Below are 21,011 nucleotides of genomic sequence, written 5' to 3' on the forward strand. Positions count from 1 at the left end.
CTAGATCCTTCTGCAGACTCTCCACACCCTCCGCACAATTTGCCGTTGCACCAATCTTGGCGTCATCAGCAAATTTCGACACCATACACTCGGTTCCCTCCTCCAGATCATCTATATAAATGGTAAATAGCTGAGGCCCCAGCACCGACCCCTGGGGCACTCCACTAGCCACCAACCGCCAATCCGAATAGTACCCATTGACCCCCACTCTCTGCCTCCTATTTGACAGCCAATCCTCTATCCACGCTAACACCCTACCCCCAACTCCATGCCCCCTTACCTTCTGCAATAACCTCTTGTGAGGCACCTTGTCAAACGTCTTCTGAAAATCAAGAAGGACCACATCCACTGGCTCTCCACTATCCACCGCCCTAGACACATCCTCATAGAACTCCAATAAGTTTGTCAGACACGACTTCCCCTTAACGAAACCGTGCTGCGTCTGCTCTACCAAACAATTCTCCTCAAGATGCCTCGCTATTTTCTCCTTGATCACGGATAGTCAACAGCATCATTTCCTTTATTTATTATTTCTGCCAAACAATCTCCTAAAAATAAAGCACGTAAATTCAGTTTGAACTAAGTTATGACATTGCAAATTGTAATGACGTATTCATTGCAAGCAACTCTCACTTTAATGATCTAGCATTTGAAAAGGGACCTTAACAGTAATTTATCACTAATTAGCCCCTTTTTTTGTATTGAAGCTATGTATTAAATAGAAATAATTGTACCTATCTTAACCCTGGTGTAGAGACTCACTTACCAGCCAAGTCTGTCACAAGTTTGGATTAGTGTCTTTCACAACTTTCAGCTCGATTACACAAGTGGCCATAGTAAGAAGTCTCACACAACACCAGGTTAAAGTCCAACAAGTTTATTTGGAATCACAAACTTTGAGCACTGCTCCTTCATCAGGTGACTCACCTGATGAAGGAGCAGCACTCTGAAAGCTTGTGATTCCAAATAAACCTGTTGGACTTTAACCTCCAAGTTGTGTGAGACTTCTTACTGTGTCCACCCCAGTCCAAAGCCAGCATCTCCACATCACAAGTGGCTGTGAAATGGGTGTGTCTAAGATTTTTGGATCCAATTCAAAGCCAGGCACAGTTCTGTAAAGATACCTCCAATAGTTGAAAGCTAATTTCTGATGGGTCAATAAGTCAATTAGTGATTTGTTTTCTCCATCATCTTCTCTAAAATTAACTTATTTGCTGATTCATTTTCCAGCAGAGTGAGCACTCCATGATCCTTTTCCTCTAAACAATGCAACTGATATCTAAAACATATTTTCAGTTACATGGGTAATGACTCACCAACTAAAATATAATTGTGCATCAGCAGACTGGTTAAATATGAAGATGCTGAGAGGCATTCATAAAGATTAAACTGGTGAAGTTACTTATTTCAGCCATATGGTTTTCTTCCTCTTTTTAGGGAGAATAAATGATCATTCATTACTATTGTGAGATTGATTTTTTTTTGAAAGGTAAAGGCAGATACAAATGCACAGTTGTGCAAGTTATGATGGGATGAAACATACATCGCTTGTGCGTGAGATTTCATAATGAAAATTGCCCTATCCTTCAGCACTTATTCCTTATTAAAGTTGAAGTCCCTTCCAGTTCTTTTTTGATGATGTATTATTGTCACATGTATTAACATAGTGAAAAGTATTATTTCTTGCACGTTATATAGACAAAACATACTGTTTATAGAAAAGAAATCAGGAGAATGTAGTGTTACAGTCATAGCTAGGATGTAGAGAAAGGTAAATCCGTTCAAAAGTCTGACAGCAGCAGGGAAGAAGCTGTTCTTGAGTCGGTTGGAACATGACCTCAGACTTTTGTATCTTTTTCCTGACGGAAGAAGGTGGAAGAGAGAGTGTCTGTCTGGGGTGCGTGGAGTCCTTAATTATACTGGCTGCTTTGCCGAGGCAGCAGGAAGTGTAGACAGAGTCAATGAATGGGAGGTTGGTTTGCATGATGAATTAGGCTACATTCACAACCTTCTGTAGTTTCTTGTGGTCTTGGGCAGAGCAAAAGCCATACCAAGCTGGATACAACCAGAAAGAATGCTTTCTATGGTGCATCTGTAAAAGTTGGTGAGAGTTGTAGCTGACATGCCAAATTTCCTGAGTCTTCTGAGAAAGTAGAGGCAGTGGTGGGCTTTCTTAGCTATAGTTTCGGTCTGGGGGTCCAGGACAGGTTGTTGGTGACCTAGACACTTAAAAAGTAGACCCTTTCTACTTCGTCTCCGTTGATGTATATAGGGACATGTTCTCATTTTGTGCTATGTAAATATTAGAAATTTCAGCAAATTGGAAGGAATGTGATAACATGGGTAACTCTGTCACAGGTTTTTAAAGTTCGACATTGTGGCCAATTTTCCTGTATCTCCCTACCCCACCCACTTACTGCCTGAAGTCGGCTGGGTCTGTCCACTCTGAACTGTGCTGGCAGAGTACAAGGTTGAAAATGAAGCACACGTGTAGCTGTGAGAGGCTTTCAGCTGCCAATCTCAGAACTTTCAGCTGTTACTTTCCAGAAAGTTCTTAAAGAATGGGTCTTATCCATCAACCATAAACACACATGTTGTAAAACTTTGGTCTTACCTTTGTAGTTCCTTTGTAACTTGCTGCCATCTCTGTCTTTGATAAGAGGGTTTAAAGAGGGCCATGGCATAGCTTTACCACCAATTATTTGATGTATTCTCTGTGTGTGCAGCAACCTCGCAAAAGGTGCAGAAGAAACTAAAGCTGGATGGTGGGAAAAGACCTTTCCTACCTCATTCACCTGTGAGTGATGAGTTCGCACCTATTGCTGTGCCCTCTAACCGTCGTACTGCCTCAACCCCCACCCATGCCAACTCATCTTCCATATTCATTCCCATGCCACTTCCATTGCCACTTGCCTCTTATCCACTACAGACAGACCTCGGGAGCCTTGTAGAAACGGGGAAAAAAAATCTTAACAATCTACTGCTGATTTCAGTCAAAGACACTTGATGGTGAAAAATGTCCCATTCATGAAACCCATTCAAAGGTTATAAATCTCCCCAAATGGTTAATTTCTTGTAAAAAAAAAAAAATTTCTATTCAGACTCCACAAAGCTAATCCTTTAATAGGCTCCTTAAATTGGCACTCAAACTCAGAACCTCCTGATGAAATAAATGTAGGTTTTAAAACTCAGCTAAGCATTCTTAATAACATAATAGCACTTTGGAAATATCAACAAAGACCTTTATTGAAACTGTAGGAACATATTTTTTTTTCTAAATGCACCAGATTTCCTGTCAAACAAAGCAGTCCAGCAGAAGTTTTTTAAACTCTCGCTGACTACTTCAGCCTGGTTTCTTCATGTTTAAAGAATGGGAAATTTAAAGAACTTTCAATCATGGCACTTAAACAGTACTCATTCACCCTTCGAGTACTTGTATCTTCTATATAAATTTATGACTACTATACTGGAGTTAAGATCCTTGGACCAGCCAAACTGGGGTTCATTAGAACTCTGCACTAAATTCAAATGGCCCTACCTGAGTGATTCATACTCCCACATTCCATCTGCTGGGAAAAATTGGATTTATCAGAAATGGAGGCAGGATTCCCATATCTGGGTCCTGCATGCCATTTTTTAAATATCGATGAAGTCTTCCCAACTCTGGAAATCTGGTCCTAAGAATCTGCAGGCAAAATCCATTAAGTTATGTTTTGAGACAGCACATATTGCTGGTCTAAATTCTTTATGATTTGCTGTTACAAACATATGAATACGATACAGGAGTAGGCCATTCAGCCCCTCAAGCCTACTCCACCATTTAATAAAATCGTGGCTGATCTGATAGTAATTCTATCTACTTACTCCCAATAATCTATCATCTCCTTACTTACCAAGAATCTATCCACCTCTTTCTTTAAAATATTTAACCACACTACTTCTGCCACCTTTTCAGGATGAGGGTTCCAAAGATTCATGAACTTTTGAGGGAAACTTCTTTGCCTCATCTCCGTTTTAAATGGGCAGTCCCTTATTTTTAAGCAGTGACCCCAAGTTCTAGATTCTCCTACAAGAGGAAACGTCCTCTCCACATCCACCCTATCAAGACTCCTCAGGATGTTATTTTCTAAGGCATGAGAAGGTTGAGCATTTGAAGGTCAGAGGATTTAAAATGTCAACTGAGTGAATAATTTAGTTCTGATTTGAAAGTGCAGTTTTGTGATTTGGAAACTACTTAGTTCATCAGTGATGAATTGAATTTGAAATAGATTTTCATAAATAGCAGTGTTGAAATTTCCTGTATGTTTTTATTGGCAAAAGCAAAGGGCAGCAATAAACTTCTGTTTGTATATGAAGGATTGAATTTTGTTTTTAAAGTGTTATAAGCTTCAATTCAAATTTCATTGGCAACATTGGAAAATACATTTACATTTAAGTTTGAGAATTAATTAACGTACATGGGGCCACTGCTATTTGTAATTTTTATTAATGATCTGGATGAGGGTATAGTTGGGTGGATTAGTAAATTTGCTGATGACACCAAAGTCGGAGGTGTGGTAGATAGTGAGGAAGGGTGTCATAGTTTGCAGGGAGACTTGGACAGGTTGCAGAGCTGGGCCGAGAGGTGGCGGATGGAGTTTAATGCGGAGAAGTGTGAGGTAATTCACTTTGGCAGGAATAACAGATGTGTCGAGTATAGGGCTAACGGGAGGACTTTGAATAGTGTGGATGAACAGAGGGATCTAGGTGTATGTGTACATAGATCCCTGAAAGTTGGGAATCAAGTAGATAAGGTTGTTAAGAAGGCATACGGTGTCTTGGTGTTTATTGGTAGGGGGATTGAATTTAGGAGTCGCAGTGTCAAGTTGCAACTGTACACAACTCTGGTGCGGCCGCACCTGGAGTATTGTGTGCAGTTCTGGTCCCCACATTATAGGAAGGATGTGGAGGCTTTGGAGAGGGTGCAGAGGAGGTTTACCAGGATGTTGCCTGGTATGGAGGGGAGGTCCTATGAGGAGAGACTGAGGGATTTGGGGTTGTTTTCGTTAGAAAGAAGGCGGCTAAGAGGGGATCTTATTGAAACATATAAGATGATTAGAGGTTTAGATAGGGTGGACAGTGATAGCCTTTTTCCTCGGATGGAGAAAGCTTGCACGAGGGGGCATGGCTTTAAATTAAGGGGGGGTAGTTATAGGACGGATGTCAGGGGTAGGTTCTTTACCCAGAGGGTGGTGAGGGATTGGAATGCCCTGCCTGCTGCAGTTGTAAATGCGCCTAGTTTGGGGGCGTTTAAGAGATCCGTGGATAGGTTTATGGATGGAAAGGGATTGGTTTAGGTTAGAGGGTCATTGTTTTTTAACTGGTCGGCGCAACATTGTGGGCCGAAGGGCCTGTTCTGCGCTGTAATGTTCTATGTTCTATAACAATCACGAAAATATTAATTAAACACTGAGACTTGTTCCAGCTGCCAGCAAAGAATAAGGGACCCAAAACAGGACTGCTGGCTCAGAGACCAATAGCCAAAATTTTCTTCTGGAAAAGGGAAGGAAAGTAGCAGATGGACATTATGGATACCTATTAGAGAAAATGAACATAGATGCTAGGAGCATGATGGAACACCTTGAGATTCCTTGTTTTGAAGACAAGATGGCGCCGGAGCATGGCAATTCTATCTTTTAATCTTGTTCTATGCTTCTAAAAGCCTAACTCTTATGACTGTAACACTATGTTCTGCACCCTCTCTTTTCCTCCTTTATGTACAGTATGCTTTCTCTGCATAGTGTGCAAGAAACGGTACTTTTCACTGTATACTAGTATATGTGATAATAATAGAGCAAATCAAGAAATGAGATGCAACATGAGGAAGGGCTAAGTCCAAAATTGTGGAATTGAGAGAGGCAAGCAGTGATGGAAATATTGAAAGTAGAAAGGTAAAATTTAGAAAAAAATCAGAATGAAAATAAAATTTGAAACAGCTTGTTCTGGACATAGCATGAAGTTGCTATTCCAACAGTACAGTTGGTAGGTAGACTTGAGTAAATTTAATGTTAACTTGAGCAAGTCAACTATCATCACCCAATTAAATGAATACAAGCAGCCATTATTTTCAGTGTTATCAATTGTCACAATGTGAAAACAATCATGGCAGAAGGAATGAGAAGGATGTGGTACAGGAAATGCATATTGTGGCATAACATCTCCTCTGCCATTGTTCACAGTAAGCAATTTTGTAAGAGCACTGGTGTTATATCAAGCAGCACAGGTATTCAACTTTTGAGAGGTTTACTAAAACTAAATCAGGAAAAATTTGCTCTGCTCTGCGGTCATCAACAAAAGAATTAAAGAAGTTAGAAGTTTTTGTTTAATAAATGCAGAGGATTATTAGGATGTGGAATGTCCTACCTGAAACAACTTTAGGAGGAAGAATTCATTATAAAAAGGAATTGGCTACACAACTGTAAACACAAAAATTGTTAACTCATTTTCGCAGTCTGCATGGGTGTACTAGACCAACTAGCCATATTTTGTGCTGTAAAACTCAGACCTAACAGAATGAGGAACACGTGGAAGGTAGGAGCATTGGGAAAACCATCTAGGTTTTGACAGTACTTAGGTAATATAGTGGTGTTTTGAAAGAGGATAGTAAGGCCTGGGAATAAAGTGATCTCTGGATTCTGAACAAACCCTGGAATGATTGGAGAGAGATCTTTGGATCTGAAGGTATTGTTGAAGAATCCAAGATCAAAGAATTTGCAATTTTGAGATCAGAGAGCCCTGGGTGTGTATCCTAGGGCTTGATGAGCAGAATAAAAGTAGTGGGTTCTGGGATTAGAAATCTGGAAAGGAGAATCTTGGGATCCAACAAACCACAGAAGTTTTAAAGTTTTGTATTGCGGGGGTTGGGGGGGTGCGGGAGGGAGAGAGAGAGAGATATATTGGAACTCAAATTGCCATTGGCCCATTCTGGTACTAAAAGACCGTTCTCCTCTTACCCTTCAACAGTGCCCTCCAGATTGCTTTCAATCATCTCTTTTATCATCAAAAAGTAGTTCCTTTTATGTTCCTATGATGCTGTTCATTCCAGAATACTTAAGGAAGTGGCCCTGGAAATAGTAGATACAATTTTTGGTTATTTTCCAAAATTCTTTGGATTCTGGACTGGCTCCTGCAGATTAGAGGGTAGTTAATGTAAGCCTGCTATTCAAACAGGGCTGTAGAGAGAAAACGGGAGCTGTAGAGCAGTGAGCCTAACGTCGGTACTCAGGAATTTGCTAGACTTCATTATCAAGAATTTCATAACTCAGCATTTGGAAGGCAGTGATATAATCAGACAAAGTCAGCATGAATTTACAAAAAGGAAATCTTGCTTGACTAATCTATTGGAATTCTTTGAGGATGTGACTAGTAGAGTTGACTGTGGAGAATCAGTGGATGTGGTTTATTTAGACTTTCAGAAGGCTTTCAACAAGGTCTCTCATAACAGAAAGCACATGGGATTGCAGATAATGTCTTGTGTTGGATAGAACGCTAGTTCACACATAGGAAGCAAAGAGTTGGCATAAATGAATCTTTTGCTGATTGGCAGTCAATGACTAGTGGGGTTCCACAGGGATCTATGCTAGGACCCCAACTGTTTACATATATTCAGTTTCTTCTTCCAAATCATTAATATATTATCTCCAAATTTATAGATGATTCAAAGTTGGGTAGGAAGGTGAACTGTGAGGAGGATGCAGGGATGTTTGTGTAATTTGGACAGGCTGAGTATGTAGGCATATGCATGGCAGACACAGCATAATGTGGATAAATGTGAGATTATTCACTTTGGTAGCAATAATAGGAAGACATTATTATTTGAATGTAAATTGAGAGAGGTGGATACTCAGCGAGATCTTGGTGCTGTCATGCGTAAGTTGCTGAAGCAGTCGAAAGTAAAGAAGGCAAATTATATATTGGCCTTCTTAGCAAGAGGATTTGAGTTTAGGGTAAGAGATATTTTGCTGCAGTTGTGTAGGGCGTTGGTGAGACCACACCTGGAGTATTGTCTGCAGTTTGGTGTCCTTATCTGAGAAAGAATGTCCTTGCTATAGACGGAATACAGCGAAGGTTTACCAAGCTGATTCCTGGGATGGCAGGTCTGTCATATGAGGAGAAATAAATTCGGTTAAGATTATATACACTGGAGTTTAGAAGAGTGAGAGGGTACCTCATTGAAATTTATAAATTTCTAACAGGGTTAGACAGGGTAGATTCAGAAAGAATGTTCCCAGTGGTGGGGGAGTCCAGAAGTAGGGGTCGTAGTTTTAGGATAAGGGGTTGTAAACCTTTTAGGACTAAGGTGAGGAGAAATAAGAACATAAGAAATAGGAGCAGGAGTAGGCCATCCAGCCCTTCGAGCCTGCCCCGCCATTCAATAAGATCATGGCTGATCTGTCGCTGCTCAGTTCCACTTTCCCGCCCTCTCCCCATAACCCTCAATCCCCTCTCCTATCAAAAACCCATCAACCCGCGTCTTAAAAATATTTAGCGAGGCAGCCTCCACCACTTCAACGGGCAGAGAATTCCAGAGATTCACCACCCTTTGAGTGAAGAAGTTCCTCCTCAACTCCGTTCTAAACCGCCCCCCTTTTATCTTGAGGCTGTGCCCCCTAGTCCTATTGTCTTTTTTGAGCGGGAAGAGTCTTTCCACCTCTATCCTATCCATCCCATTCATCATCTTATACGTCTCAATTGGAAATAACCACCAAGGCATCCACTATCACCTCCGCCATTTCTTTCAGAACCCTCGGATGCATTCCATCACCTAGAGGGTGATGAATGTGTGGAATTCACCGCCACAAAGTAGTTGAGGCCAAACATTATGATTTCAAGAAGAAATTAGATATAGCTAAAGGGATATGGGGGGAAGGGGGATCAGGATATTGAATTTGATGATCAGCCATAAATCATCAAATGAATGGCAGAGCAGGCTTGAAGGGCTGAATGGCCTACTCCTATTCTTAGCTTCTATGTTTCCTGCAATTATTTTGGCTTAAGTTTACTATTTTATAAAATTAGTGGACAAAAGTCATTAAAGGAGGAAATTCCTGATATGAAAGTTGTGCAGAATTTGAAAATGTAATGCATTATTATTGAGTTTGTTGACTAATGTAGGACGCAATTTATAATGTGCCTGCTTGGGTTTTGTCACATTGATTGCACAAATATCCATAAACAAAAACAGGCCAGCAAGAACCAATTTCTGTGTTGCCTATCTACCTTACCCAATACAGTGTTGGAAGCAGAATGCACAAAACCTTTTAAAAGGAATGTGGATATAGATTGAAAAATAACACTTTTTAAAGGGTATTTGGAATGGGTGACAGAATTGGACTTTTCTTCCAGAAAACTAACAATAGCAGGATCAGTCAAGTGTTCTTCCTTCCATGCAGAAAAGTTTGGTTACCATCAGTTTCCTTTGAAAACTGACTATGACACTGACTAGAAGTAATTGTTATCAAGTTAGTCAAATTGAAATGTGTTACAACATTCTATTCAAAACTGTTTTGGAAATTACTGTCTGGCTCATTGTGAGGGGGAAAAAAAGTAACAGATTTTAGCTCTACCTGCATTAACAAAATATGGAAAATGGTTAATTGTCATAAATTTGACTTACTACCAGTAGTTGACACTTTAAATAGCCTATTTGTACCTTATATCAATTACTGTAATATTAGGAATACAAAATTTGACATTGTAATCAAATTTTTTTGATTTGTCCAGCACTAGCATACAATGGCCACCTGATGGCACCATGGCAGCATCTTACTTCCAGTACCATACATCAGGAAACCCAAATAACAGCTAAGCTGCCTGTGCTTCATGGATGTAAGGAAATTCTGTGGAAGTCTGATATAAAAGACAGATACATAATAGAAGTGAGGTCCTTAAAATCATAAATTCTACAGTGCAGAAGGAGACCATTCGGCCCATCGGGTCTGCACTGACCAAATTCCCACCTGGTTTTAGGTGTGACAGAAGAGGGTTGAAGAGAGGTGGAGGGGTGGCACTGTTGGTAAAGGAAAACATCACAGTAGTGCAGAGGGAGGACAATATGGAAGAGATAGGGATTGAGTCGCTGTGGGTGGAGTTGAGGAATAAAAAGGGAGAGATTACATTGCTAGGGGTGTACTATAGGCCACCCAACAGCCCGAGGTCAGTGGAGGAAGGCATTTGCAGGGGCATTTTGGATAGGTGCAGGAAGAATAGGGTGGTTGTAGTGGGTGACTTTAATCTTCCTGGAGTGAATTGGAGGGGGCCTAGAGCTGGGGGTACGGAGGGAGAGGAGTTTGTGAAAAGTGTTTTGGAAGGGTCTCTAGAGCAGTATGTAACTAGTCCGACTAGGGGAGAGGCTATACTGGATTTAGTGTTGGGTAATGAGCCGGGGCAGGTGGGAGAGGTAGAGGTAGGCGAACATGTGGCTAATAGTGACCACAAGTCCGTCTACTTTAGGATAAAAATGGAAAGGGACGAGTGCCGGCCGAACGGGAGTGTGCTGAACTGGGGAAAGGCGAGCTATAGCAGGATTAGGAGGGAGCTGCAGGACACTGATTGGGAAGGACTGTTAGCTGGCAAGTCCACGGTTGGCAAGTGGGAGGCTTTTAAAGGCAAAATGAAATGGTTGCAGGGGAGGTATGTTCCGGTTAAGAGGAAGGATGGGAAAGGTAGGATTAGAGAGCCGTGGATTACAGGGGGTATCGAAGACTTGGTCAGGAAGAAGAGGGAGGTGTATGTTAGGTCGAAACAACTGGGTACGGAGAGTGCGCTGGAGGAATATAGAGAGAGTAGGAGGGAGCTAAAAAGGGGAATTAGAAGGGAGAAGAGAGGGCATGAAATGGCTTTGGCTGGTAGGATTTAAGGAGAATCCAAAGGCATTTTATTCCTATATTAGGAGCAAGAGAGTAGTTAGAGGGAAAATTGGTCCTCTTAGGGACAAAAGCGGGGAGTTATGTATTGAGTCGGAGGGAATGGGGGAGCTCCTGAATGAATACTTTGTGTCGGTACTCACGAAGGAGAGGGGTTCGGAATCATGCGGTCTGTTAGAGGGAGCTGAGGATCAGCTGCAGGAAATATCTATTACGAGGGAGGAAGTGCTAGGGCTTTTAGGTAGCGTAAGGACGGATAAAGCTCCGGGGCCTGATGGTATTTATCCCAGGCTGCTTAGGGAGGTGAAAGATGAAATTGCTGGGCCTCTGGCGCAAATCTTTGTCTCTTCTTTGGACACAGGTGAGGTCCCAGAAGACTGGAAGGTGGCAAATGTGGTACCGCTGTTCAAAAAAGGTAGTAGGGGTAACCCTGGGAATTATAGGCCGGTGAGTTTGACATCGGTGGTAGGGAAATTAATGGAAAAAATACTTAGGGGTAGGATGTATGAGCATTTGGAGCGTTGCGGTCTGATTGGGATACGCAACATGGCTTTGTTAGAGGGAGGTCTTGCCTTATGAATCTGGTGGAATTCTTTGAGGAGGTGACAAAAATGGTTGACGATGGGCAAGCCGTTGATGTCATCTATATGGATTTCAGTAAGGCGTTTGACAAAGTCCCTCATGGTAGGCTGGTAGAAAAGGTTAAGGCGCATGGGATACGGGGTCAGGTAGCTAGGTGGATTGAGAACTGGCTGGGCAATAGGAGACAGAGGGTAGTTGTGGAGGGGACTTTGTCCAGCTGGAGGCCAGTGACCAGAGGTGTGCTGCAGGGCTCAGTACTGGGACCTCTCCTCTTTGTAGTCTACATAAATGACTTGGAAGAGAGCGTAGGTGGTGTGATCAGCAAGTTTGCTGATGACACCAAGATGGCAGGGTTGGCGGGTACTGAAGTGGATTGTCAGGTGATACAACAGGATATAGATAGGTTGGTGCATTGGGCAGATAGGTGGCAGATGGAATTTAATCCTGACAAATGCGAGGTGATGCATTTTGGAAGGAATAATGTAGAGAGGAGCTATGTGATTAAAGGTAGGCAAATTAGGAGTATAGAAACACAGAGGGACCTGGGAGTGCAGGTTCACAAATCCATGAAGGTTGTGACACAAGTGGAGAATGTTGTCAGGAAGGCTTATGGAATGCTAGCCTTTATAGGAAGAGGTATAGAGTTTAAAAGCTGCCGTCTAATGCTTCAGTTGTATAGAACGTTGGTTAGACCGCATTTGGAGTACTGCGTCCAGTTCTGGTCACCTTACTACCGGAAGGACGTGGAGGCTCTGGAAAGGGTGCAGAGGAGGTTTACCAGGATGTTGCCTGGCATGGAGGGGTTGGGTTACGAGGAAAGGTTGGAGAAACTGGGACTGTTCTCTTTGGAAAGACGGAGATTGAGGGGTGACATGATAGAGGTATATAAGATACTGAAGGGAATAGACAGGGTCAATAGTGAGAGACTGCTCCCTAGATTGATTACGAATACAAGAGGACATGATTTAAGGGTGAGGGGGGAGAGGTATAATTTGGATATGAGAGGATGGTTCTTTACGCAGAGAGTAGTGGGGGTATGGAACGCGCTACCGAGTGGGGTGGTGGAGGCGGGAACGTTGGACTCGTTTAAGGTTCAGTTAGATAGGCACATGAGTGCTGGATGGATGGAGGGTTATGGTAGGGGTTATTGAATAAGGGTTAGAACCTCGGGAGACACCGGACAGGCAGGCTTGTGATTAACGTTTTTGTCTTTTCACTCCGCAGGTGAAGGTCCACCTCGTTGTCAAACGAGGGGCATGCACACGGTGGGTCGTGCATGGGCTGCTCCTGGAGGTTCCGGGAGTGGCCTAGTACTTCGTGTCGGTGCGTGTGCTTGATCCTGGACCGGTAGACGGGCACCGCAACAGCTCGGTGACTAGCACTGCTAGCTGTGCAGATACATGGATTTGGGCCTGTGTCTGTGGGAGTTTGTGCATTCTCCCTGTGGATGCGTGGGTTTCCTCCGGGCGCTCCAGTTTCCTCCCACACCCCAAAGATGTGCTCTTAGGCTGATTGGTTTTACCATATTGACACTATTCTCCCCTGAATCTGGCTAAGTCAGGGGTTCTAATTGTAGATACGCAGGGTAGAATAGGTGTAGGGTGATGCGGCGGCGCGGGCTTGTTGGGCCGAAGGGCCTGTTTCCCGTGCTGGGTTGTTCTTTGTATCCCTATCCTCATCCCCATGCATTTACCCTAGCTAGTCCCCCTCAACAAAAGGGGCAATTTAGCATGGCCAATTCACCTAACCCTCTCATCTTTGAACTGTGGGAGAAAACCGGAGCACCCAAAGGAAACCCACCCAGACATGGGAGGAACTTCCAAACTCCACAGTGACGCAAGCTAGAAATTGAACCCCGGTCTCTAGTGCTGTGAGGCAGCAGTGCTAACCACTGTGCCATTCTAGAAATGTGACATCCAGCTATGATAAAGATAGTTGACAGGACATAATATTTATGGGTGACTGAAAGGCAAACATAGAAACTAGAAGCTGGAGTAAGCCATTCAGCCTTTGAGCCTGCTCTACCATCAGTCTGGCAAACCTTCACTGAACTCTCCCTATAGTAAAGTCATCTCTCCTCAGATGTTCACAATACTCAGAGTGTGGCCTCACCAACGTGTATACAATTGCAGTAAAACATACTGTTTCCTATACACAAATTCTCTTACTATGAAGGCACACATAGAAGATTTGATATATTATTGGTGAATTACCTATGACTTTGTTCATAGTGAGTCAGGGTGGCACAGTGGTTAGTGCTGCTGTCTGAGTGCCAGAGACCAGAGTTCAATTCCAGCCTAGAGTGACTGCGTGCATGGAGTTGACATATTCTCACTGTGTCTGCGTGGGTTTCTTCCAGGTACTCTGATTTCCTCCCACTATCCAAAAATGTGCAGGTTAGGTGAATTAGCCATGATGAATGCATGGGATTAAAAAGTTAGGGCAGGGGAGTGGGCCTGACTGGGGTGTTCTTTAGGAGTGACAGTGCAGAGTTGATGGACCAGATGGTGGCCTCCTGAATTATAGGCATTCTATGGTTCAAATATACTGGCTCCTTTAGCTGTGCACTCAATGTAAAGTCTAGTTCAAGTTTTTGCATTGTCAGGCAAGGAGGGTGGATGGTGAAAGAAAGGAGAGATGGTGCTTCTCTGAGGGAATGCGTGTCCCATTGCTCTTTCATGTGAATGCATACCTGCCATTGTCTCCTCAGCCCCTTTTCACTATAATGCCTTACTGTTCACTAATAGCAGCTGGCATCAGTGAGCAGTGTGCGAGTATAATGAGGTTGAGCTTTAGAATGGAAACAAGGGAAAATGTGTTCATGTGAAATTATTCTCTTCCCCAGTGACCAACCAACATTGGGCTTCTTGATAGCAAACTTGTCATCTATTGTCCCTTGGCAAGTTTCTTGGGATGGCCCTCTGTTTATTGTTATGTCCTCACCACATTAATCCTGCTTCTTATTGGTATTTTGTTTAGATATTCCATTCCATCCAGAGAACATGTATGGAACTGCTGAAGGTCATTGAACAGTACCAGAAACGAATCTGTTGTATGTATTTTATTTACTATTCAATATACTTGAAATTTAACTGAATAATTTCAATTCATTGCTGTTCACTTAAGTTCCCATTTGTACTTTGTCTTAAATTTAGAACTAAAAGTTACAGTGAGAACTTACAATAAAATTGCAAAGATAAGTCAGTAAAAACATATTCAATGTAAGTGGTAATTTAGGAATAAATTTGATAGAAACAAAGGGCTATTTAAATATTTGCGTTAATTCTACTATTCCAGTAGTTAATGGCTGCTCTGGTACCTCAACTCCTGTTGCCTGTGCATGTCTTGTCAGATCTCAATTTGATATTCTCATTGACTGATTTCCCAAGATTGGCAGTGCAGAGTGAGGTGTCGTTTTGACTTCAATGAGGTCCATGAGTTGGACTTGTTGGAATATGAGCTCCCAAATTGAGGCCTAACCTGCTCTTGCACCTGGCAAGGCATGCCATCTACAGGTCCAGGCAGCAGGCAACTGAGGGGGGTCATCCAACTTAACTGTCTGCCACGGCTATATTCATGGCCCAGTATCTCTGGCAAGGGAGCATGCTGTGTCCCTTGTGAGGGTACTGTTGATACTTTCCGTGCCCACTGGGCACCACAGGGACTGGAGTGTATTATTGACCCCTTTAATCATATTTTAATTTGATGTTTTAAGTTTCCTTTCTGCTTTGTCTTTTGTTTCAGGCAGTTCCCCTCCTTCTGGGAGCTGCCCCTTTTGAGTTGTCCTAAGTTAATTTGATTTTGTTTATTTGGTTGGACATCAAAAGATGTCCCAAATTGAAGCCTGTTAAGGCTGCCCAATCAGGGACTTCTGTAGAGTGTATTGGAGTGTCCAGGTCACTGGCACTTGGTGAATATTCTGTACTGGGAGGTACACGCCTGAGTATTGCAAACCATTGCAAATGAATCCATTTTGGTGAAGGGACACCAGCCTCTCAGAAGTTATTTTAGGATTAGTATAATCCCTGCCAGCAAGTAGGAGCCACCCACTCCGGGGGCTGGAACACTTGCACCATTGCCCATGCAGTGCTTGAAGAGGTGGGGAATCACTTAAAAGAGCAGAAGAACCTTGAAAATTAGATACAATTTGTTACTTGCAAATGGATTGAGATGCTATGGAACAAGGAGTGTTACCAATTAATTTTCTCTTTGTCAGCCATTTTGGCCTTTTTTTTGCATCATTATTGCTATCTAGCGAACAGCAGAGATCAGGGTTTAAATCTGCGAACTTCTGGTTCTGAATCATTCAGAATTAGAAGTGGTCTCCTATTTAAGAAGGCGATGAAGAATTTCTTCTCCCTGAGGATTGTTGGTCTTTGAAATTAATGGAGACCAATTCATTGAATGTATTCAAGGCTGAGTTTGACAGATTTTTGATTTGCAAGGGAGTCAAAGATTATGGGAGATGGGCAGAAGTGGAGTTCATGCCACAATCTGGTTAGCCATGATCTTACTGATGGTAGAGCAAGCTCAATGGGCCAAATGGCCTCTGCTTTCTATTTCTTATGGCTCAGGCCTAGACTGGACACAAAGTGAGAATCAGCCTCACAGTAGACAGCTCCTGTCCTCAGCTGAGGGAAATAATTAGATATAATGATCGAAAAAGGAGAGTAAACAGATGCAAAACCTAAAAGTTTGAGTTGTGGTAAAATTATAAGTGTTGTTTTTCCTTTCCAGTTTTGTCTCAGGAAGAAAATGAGTTGGGACGATTTCTCAGATCACAGGGCTCACAGGATAAAACCAGAGCAGGAAAAATGATGCAAGCATCTGGAAAAGCACTATGTTTCTCCTCACAGCAAAGGTATCAAAAGTATTCCAGGAAATATTCTATGACGTATTTGACAAAGATTAGCTGATGGTGCACTGAGTTGATGAGCAGCATGGCATATGATTAGTAGGAAAACAAATCTGACGCCGCCTCAACCTGGCCCAGTATTCTTCTGAATTGTGTGAATGTGAGCCGTTAATGTTCATTTCCTAGTGGAACCCTCTTGATCAGCATTGCCAAAGACCTGGAATCATGTCACCTGCCCAAATCACTAAACGAAATGAGCATAATGCAGTTGAGGAATGGAAAATGTTATATTAGAAATAAAACAATTTCTGAATCTGATAACTGTACCAATACAAATATTATTCTTAAATTCCTAATAAGTTAATGAGTTTGTGTCCAAGGCTATTAACCTGGTTGTCTTGATTGTAAATCATTTCTTTCTTCTTCACAAAACACTTCATTAGCTCAATCAGGGCCTCTCTTTCAAGCAAAAGCAGAAAATTCTGGAAAATCTGAGTGTCTGACAGTATCTGTGGAGAGAGAATAGAGCCAACATTTTGACTCTGGATGACTGTTCATCAGAGATCTTTTTAAATATTGTATTTGCCTCTGAATTACTATCTGCTTTTGGCCTTTGAGGCATATTGCAGGGCAAAATTTCAAATCTGTTAATGAAAAATTGAACATGAATAATCCTTCCAAAAAATACCAGTTCCCTTTAAAGATGATTGAGACCTTTTTCTACCAAAAATAGGGGTGACATAGTGGTTAGCACTGCTGCCACACAGCTCCAGAGACTTGGGTTCAATCCCCAGCTCGGGTCACTGTCTATGTCTATGTAGTTTGCACATTCTCCATTGTCTACATGAGTTTCCTCCAAGTGCTGTAGTTTCCTCCCACAGCCCAAAGATGTGCGGGTTAGGCGCATTGGCCGTACTAAATTGTCCCTTAGTGTCCTGGGATGCATAGGTTAGAAAGATTAGTTGGGTAAATATGTGGGATTATGGGGATAAATCCTAAGTGGGATTGTTGTCGATGCAGACTCAATGGGCTGCATGGCCACCTTCTGCACTATAAGGATTTTATGAATGTGGTCAAGGAACTATGCCTAACCTCCTACACTCATCTCAATAATGATGCCATAAATGGGGGCTTGTGTATTGTTACTGGTACTTGACATCTGTTTCTATAAACCAGTGAGGTTCGTGGAGCAACTGATGGAGCAGGATTAGCATTTGTTCATAAGAGAAACATTTTCATTTTACCAACAAAATAAAACATTGATTCCATTAACATGCAATTCATGTGTGATGTCACTCACCTGCAGTGAATGAACACACCAGTGATCACTGTCTGGGAAACTGGCATGGTGTGTTCATGGTGTGACAGTACACCATGCCAACCTCCAAATCCATGTATGAGGATGGTTGATTGGGGCAAAACTTTGGTAAACAGGAGTTGTAGACTTTCTGAAGTTTTGCTTTGGATGCCTAGAAAAATCTGGTGGAGCATTGCAAACTCACCTGTATGAACAGTGGGAGCTCCTTAAGGAAATAGAATAATATTAAATGAATATTCAGCCTTAATTGTATGCTATGTTAAGGTATGAATAACAATTTTAAGTACTTATCTGCATGTTGTGTTATTTTGGAATGTATTATTTACCAGCACAAATTAGAGGTTAGGGCTGGTATAATTATGAATATTACAAAGTTAATTAAAGGATGTCAGAATATTGATGAAAATCTGTTTCTCAATTTTCAGTTTTCTGTCCTGCTGGTTGTATTTTATTTTAAAACTCATCTCCTTGTATATGTCCCGCAGTGCTGCCTTGGATTTATATAATGCCTTACTCACCTGTCTTACTCACCTGCAGCTGTTTTCTCTAATTCTGCTGTTTTTTCTTGTTATTTCTCATCTCTTGGATTTCAAATTTCCATTCCTTATTCCTCTCTGTTTACTAGTTTCCATTTCTGCTTTGTGTTGGACTTCCTTCTCAAATGAAGATAACTATCTGTTCTGAAATATAATCTCAATACTAAAGCAATGAGGGTCAACTAAATCAAAACGTGAGGGACAAGTGGATACATAACAATGGCCAAAATAAAGGAAAAAGATTTATGGACATAAAATATGATTTCTGATTATCTTCTAATTATAATTAGTTGCTTTTTGTTCCCAATGTCCTGATTTAATGTTGCAACAGCTAAAACATTGAGATGGGAGGGAAATACAGTGCTGCTTTTCTTTTGTGTTTTAAGATGGAAGTAAAAACAACAATTTGCTGTGGTTTGATGTTTTAGGTTGGCACTCCGCAGTCCTTTATGTCGACTGTACCAAGAGGTGGAAACTTTTAGGTATCGTGCCATTTCTGACACCTGGTTGACAGTGAACCGAATGGAACAGTCTCGCACAGAATACCGGGGGGCGTTATTGTGGATGAAAGATATTTCTCAGGAATTGGACCCTGACATGTATAAGCATCTTGAAAAGTTTAGGAAGGTAAGAATGATATATTTTGATGAGATCTTTTGTGACCACTTTTTGTTAAGGGCTACTTTTACAGACAGGAGGAAGATTAATTTAAAATGGCTTATTTTTTCCTCTCCGCACCCATTTGTAAACAGAAGTTTTTAATCTTAATTTTTGATTTTCCCCCTTTTTTATAAGTAATGGTCTGTTCTCCCCAATCTTCAACTTTGGAGAGTCCCAATCCTTTCTGTAAAAGCTTGCTCAGCAAACTCAACGATAAAATAGAAGGGTTGTTTTATTTTTATACACACATAGCAAGAGAGGGGTTTTACAATGTCGGCTCTGGTGAGGGATAAAGGAAGGTGGTTCAGTGCCAGACCACAATAAAGTACAAGTTAAGGTTTAACATGTGTCCAGAGCCCAGAATCAGAAGTCTAATAGAACTTTTCTTCAGAGGAGAGGTTGACTATTGCAAGGTGATCTATCTTTTCACAAACAAGAGGAAGCATTTAGAGTTGAATTGGTCTTGGGGGCTCAAGTTCCAATAGTTCATAGTTTTGATGAGGGGCCAATGCTCTTTCTGCTGCCACCTGCTTGATGGTAAGGTGGTGAACAGTGCAGGCTGTTTGCCTAGAGCTACTTTTCTCTTTTTGGAGGTCAAACAGTGACTGCCTGAGTTTAAGTCCACAAGGCAGTTTTACAAGTTCTGACAACTTGGGAGAGGTCATGTGACATAATCCCACCACTTTCCTAGCTGTTGCACAAAATGTATTTTCCCAGGGCTGGAATCTTGTGTTCAATAACAGTCTTGGAGAAACTAGTTTCAAGTTGTTAAACAAGGCCCCTGGTTGAAAGCCATTGTGTGTTGGAACAAGTAATGTTTAGGCCATTAGTCCAGAGTGGAGACTAGAAATTGCAAACTGCTGCCTTTGTTCCTTAAAGTTTTTTTTATTTATTAGTGTCACAAGCAGGTTTACATTAACGCTGCAATGAATTTACTGTGAAAATCCCCTAGTCACCACACTCCGGTACCTATTTGGACATAATGGGGGAGAATTTATCATGGCCAATGCACCTAACCAGCACACCTTTTTGACTGAGAGAGGAAACCGGAGCACCCAGAGGAAATGCACACAGACACTGCGAGAGCATGCAGACTCCGCACAGATGGAGGCTCAAGCCAGGAATCAAATCTGGGTCCCTGGCGCTGTGAGGCAGCAGTGCTAACCACTATGCCATCGTGCTGCCCTTGCTGTCCCATCCATGACAGCATTGTATTGGCTTGGCTGGAATGTTTGAGGCAAGGAATGTTACATTTCAGGATATGTGAGGTGTTAACCTTTTTTCACTTTCAAACGGCTTAGAAATTTGCAGAAGCTCGCATGTAACTAGTTGGAGCTATTGTATCAGCCAGCAGTTGTCCATTTTGAAAAATAGGAAGAAATAATTTTGTAAATGATGTATATATTTTTATTTTTCTTTGAATCTTAACTGGGACAGTTAAAATTGAAAATAAATACTGACAACATAAGATATTTTGTGTTAACGCACAGTTTGCAGAAATGGATACTTCAGAATTCTGATTTTTCCCAAACTAGTGAAGTCATGTTTTTAATCAGTGACATGTTTTAAATTTTTGATGCTTTAGATTCTTAATTGTGTTCTTTGCACTGACATAAATGTAAAGGTTCATGCACTGATATTGAGACATATGCTATTTTGCAAGGTTTTCAATGCATCCAGGAATTTATTGATCAAAAATTGTGCTGCACAGAAGTTGTAAATATTTACAACTGTGTGCCAAGCCGCAAGTCATGGGATTTAATTATTGACAAAAAATACCTTTTTTTTGCATAATGTTCCTATTCTTAATTACATAGAGTAACAAAGAAATCATAACACATAAATAGGTTGTCCACATGAACAATACTGTTAATCCCATTTCCCAAGCCTCATTCATGTGCTCATCCCATTACCAAATTTTATTATCTACCTTCCTTTCTAAATATAAATGTTCATCTGTTTTCTGATTCAATCACTAACTCTGACGATGCATTGTTAGGCCTCTCAACCGCCTGTGTTTAAACATTTCACCTGGTCTCAGTCCTAAATATCTTGCATTTAATCCAGGTCCCCACATTCTAGACTCTTCAACAACTGATAAGAACTTGTTTACATCAAAGTTGTCAATGTGGGATGGACATATATTTCTGGAGGTT

At 41.6% G+C, this 21,011-nt stretch overlaps 1 protein-coding gene across 3 annotated transcripts in view; it reads left to right on the forward strand.

The window, feature by feature from the left end:
- Nucleotides 1–21,011, forward strand: part of ica1 (islet cell autoantigen 1) — a 154,472-nt gene that overhangs the window by 25,619 nt on the left and 107,842 nt on the right. For all 3 annotated transcript variants that reach the window (XM_080207581.1, XM_080207590.1, XM_080207599.1), the window contains exons 4-6: nt 14,466–14,538; nt 16,224–16,347; nt 18,624–18,822. In XM_080207581.1, coding sequence (XP_080063707.1) covers nt 14,466–14,538; nt 16,224–16,347; nt 18,624–18,822 — 396 coding nt within the window. The remainder of the gene's footprint in view (nt 1–14,465; nt 14,539–16,223; nt 16,348–18,623; nt 18,823–21,011) is intronic.

Source organism: Carcharhinus amblyrhynchos, chromosome 2 (assembly GCF_965287045.1).
Source record: "Carcharhinus amblyrhynchos chromosome 2, sCarAmb.v2.hapA, whole genome shotgun sequence".
In the NCBI taxonomy this organism is placed as follows: domain Eukaryota; kingdom Metazoa; phylum Chordata; class Chondrichthyes; order Carcharhiniformes; family Carcharhinidae; genus Carcharhinus; species Carcharhinus amblyrhynchos.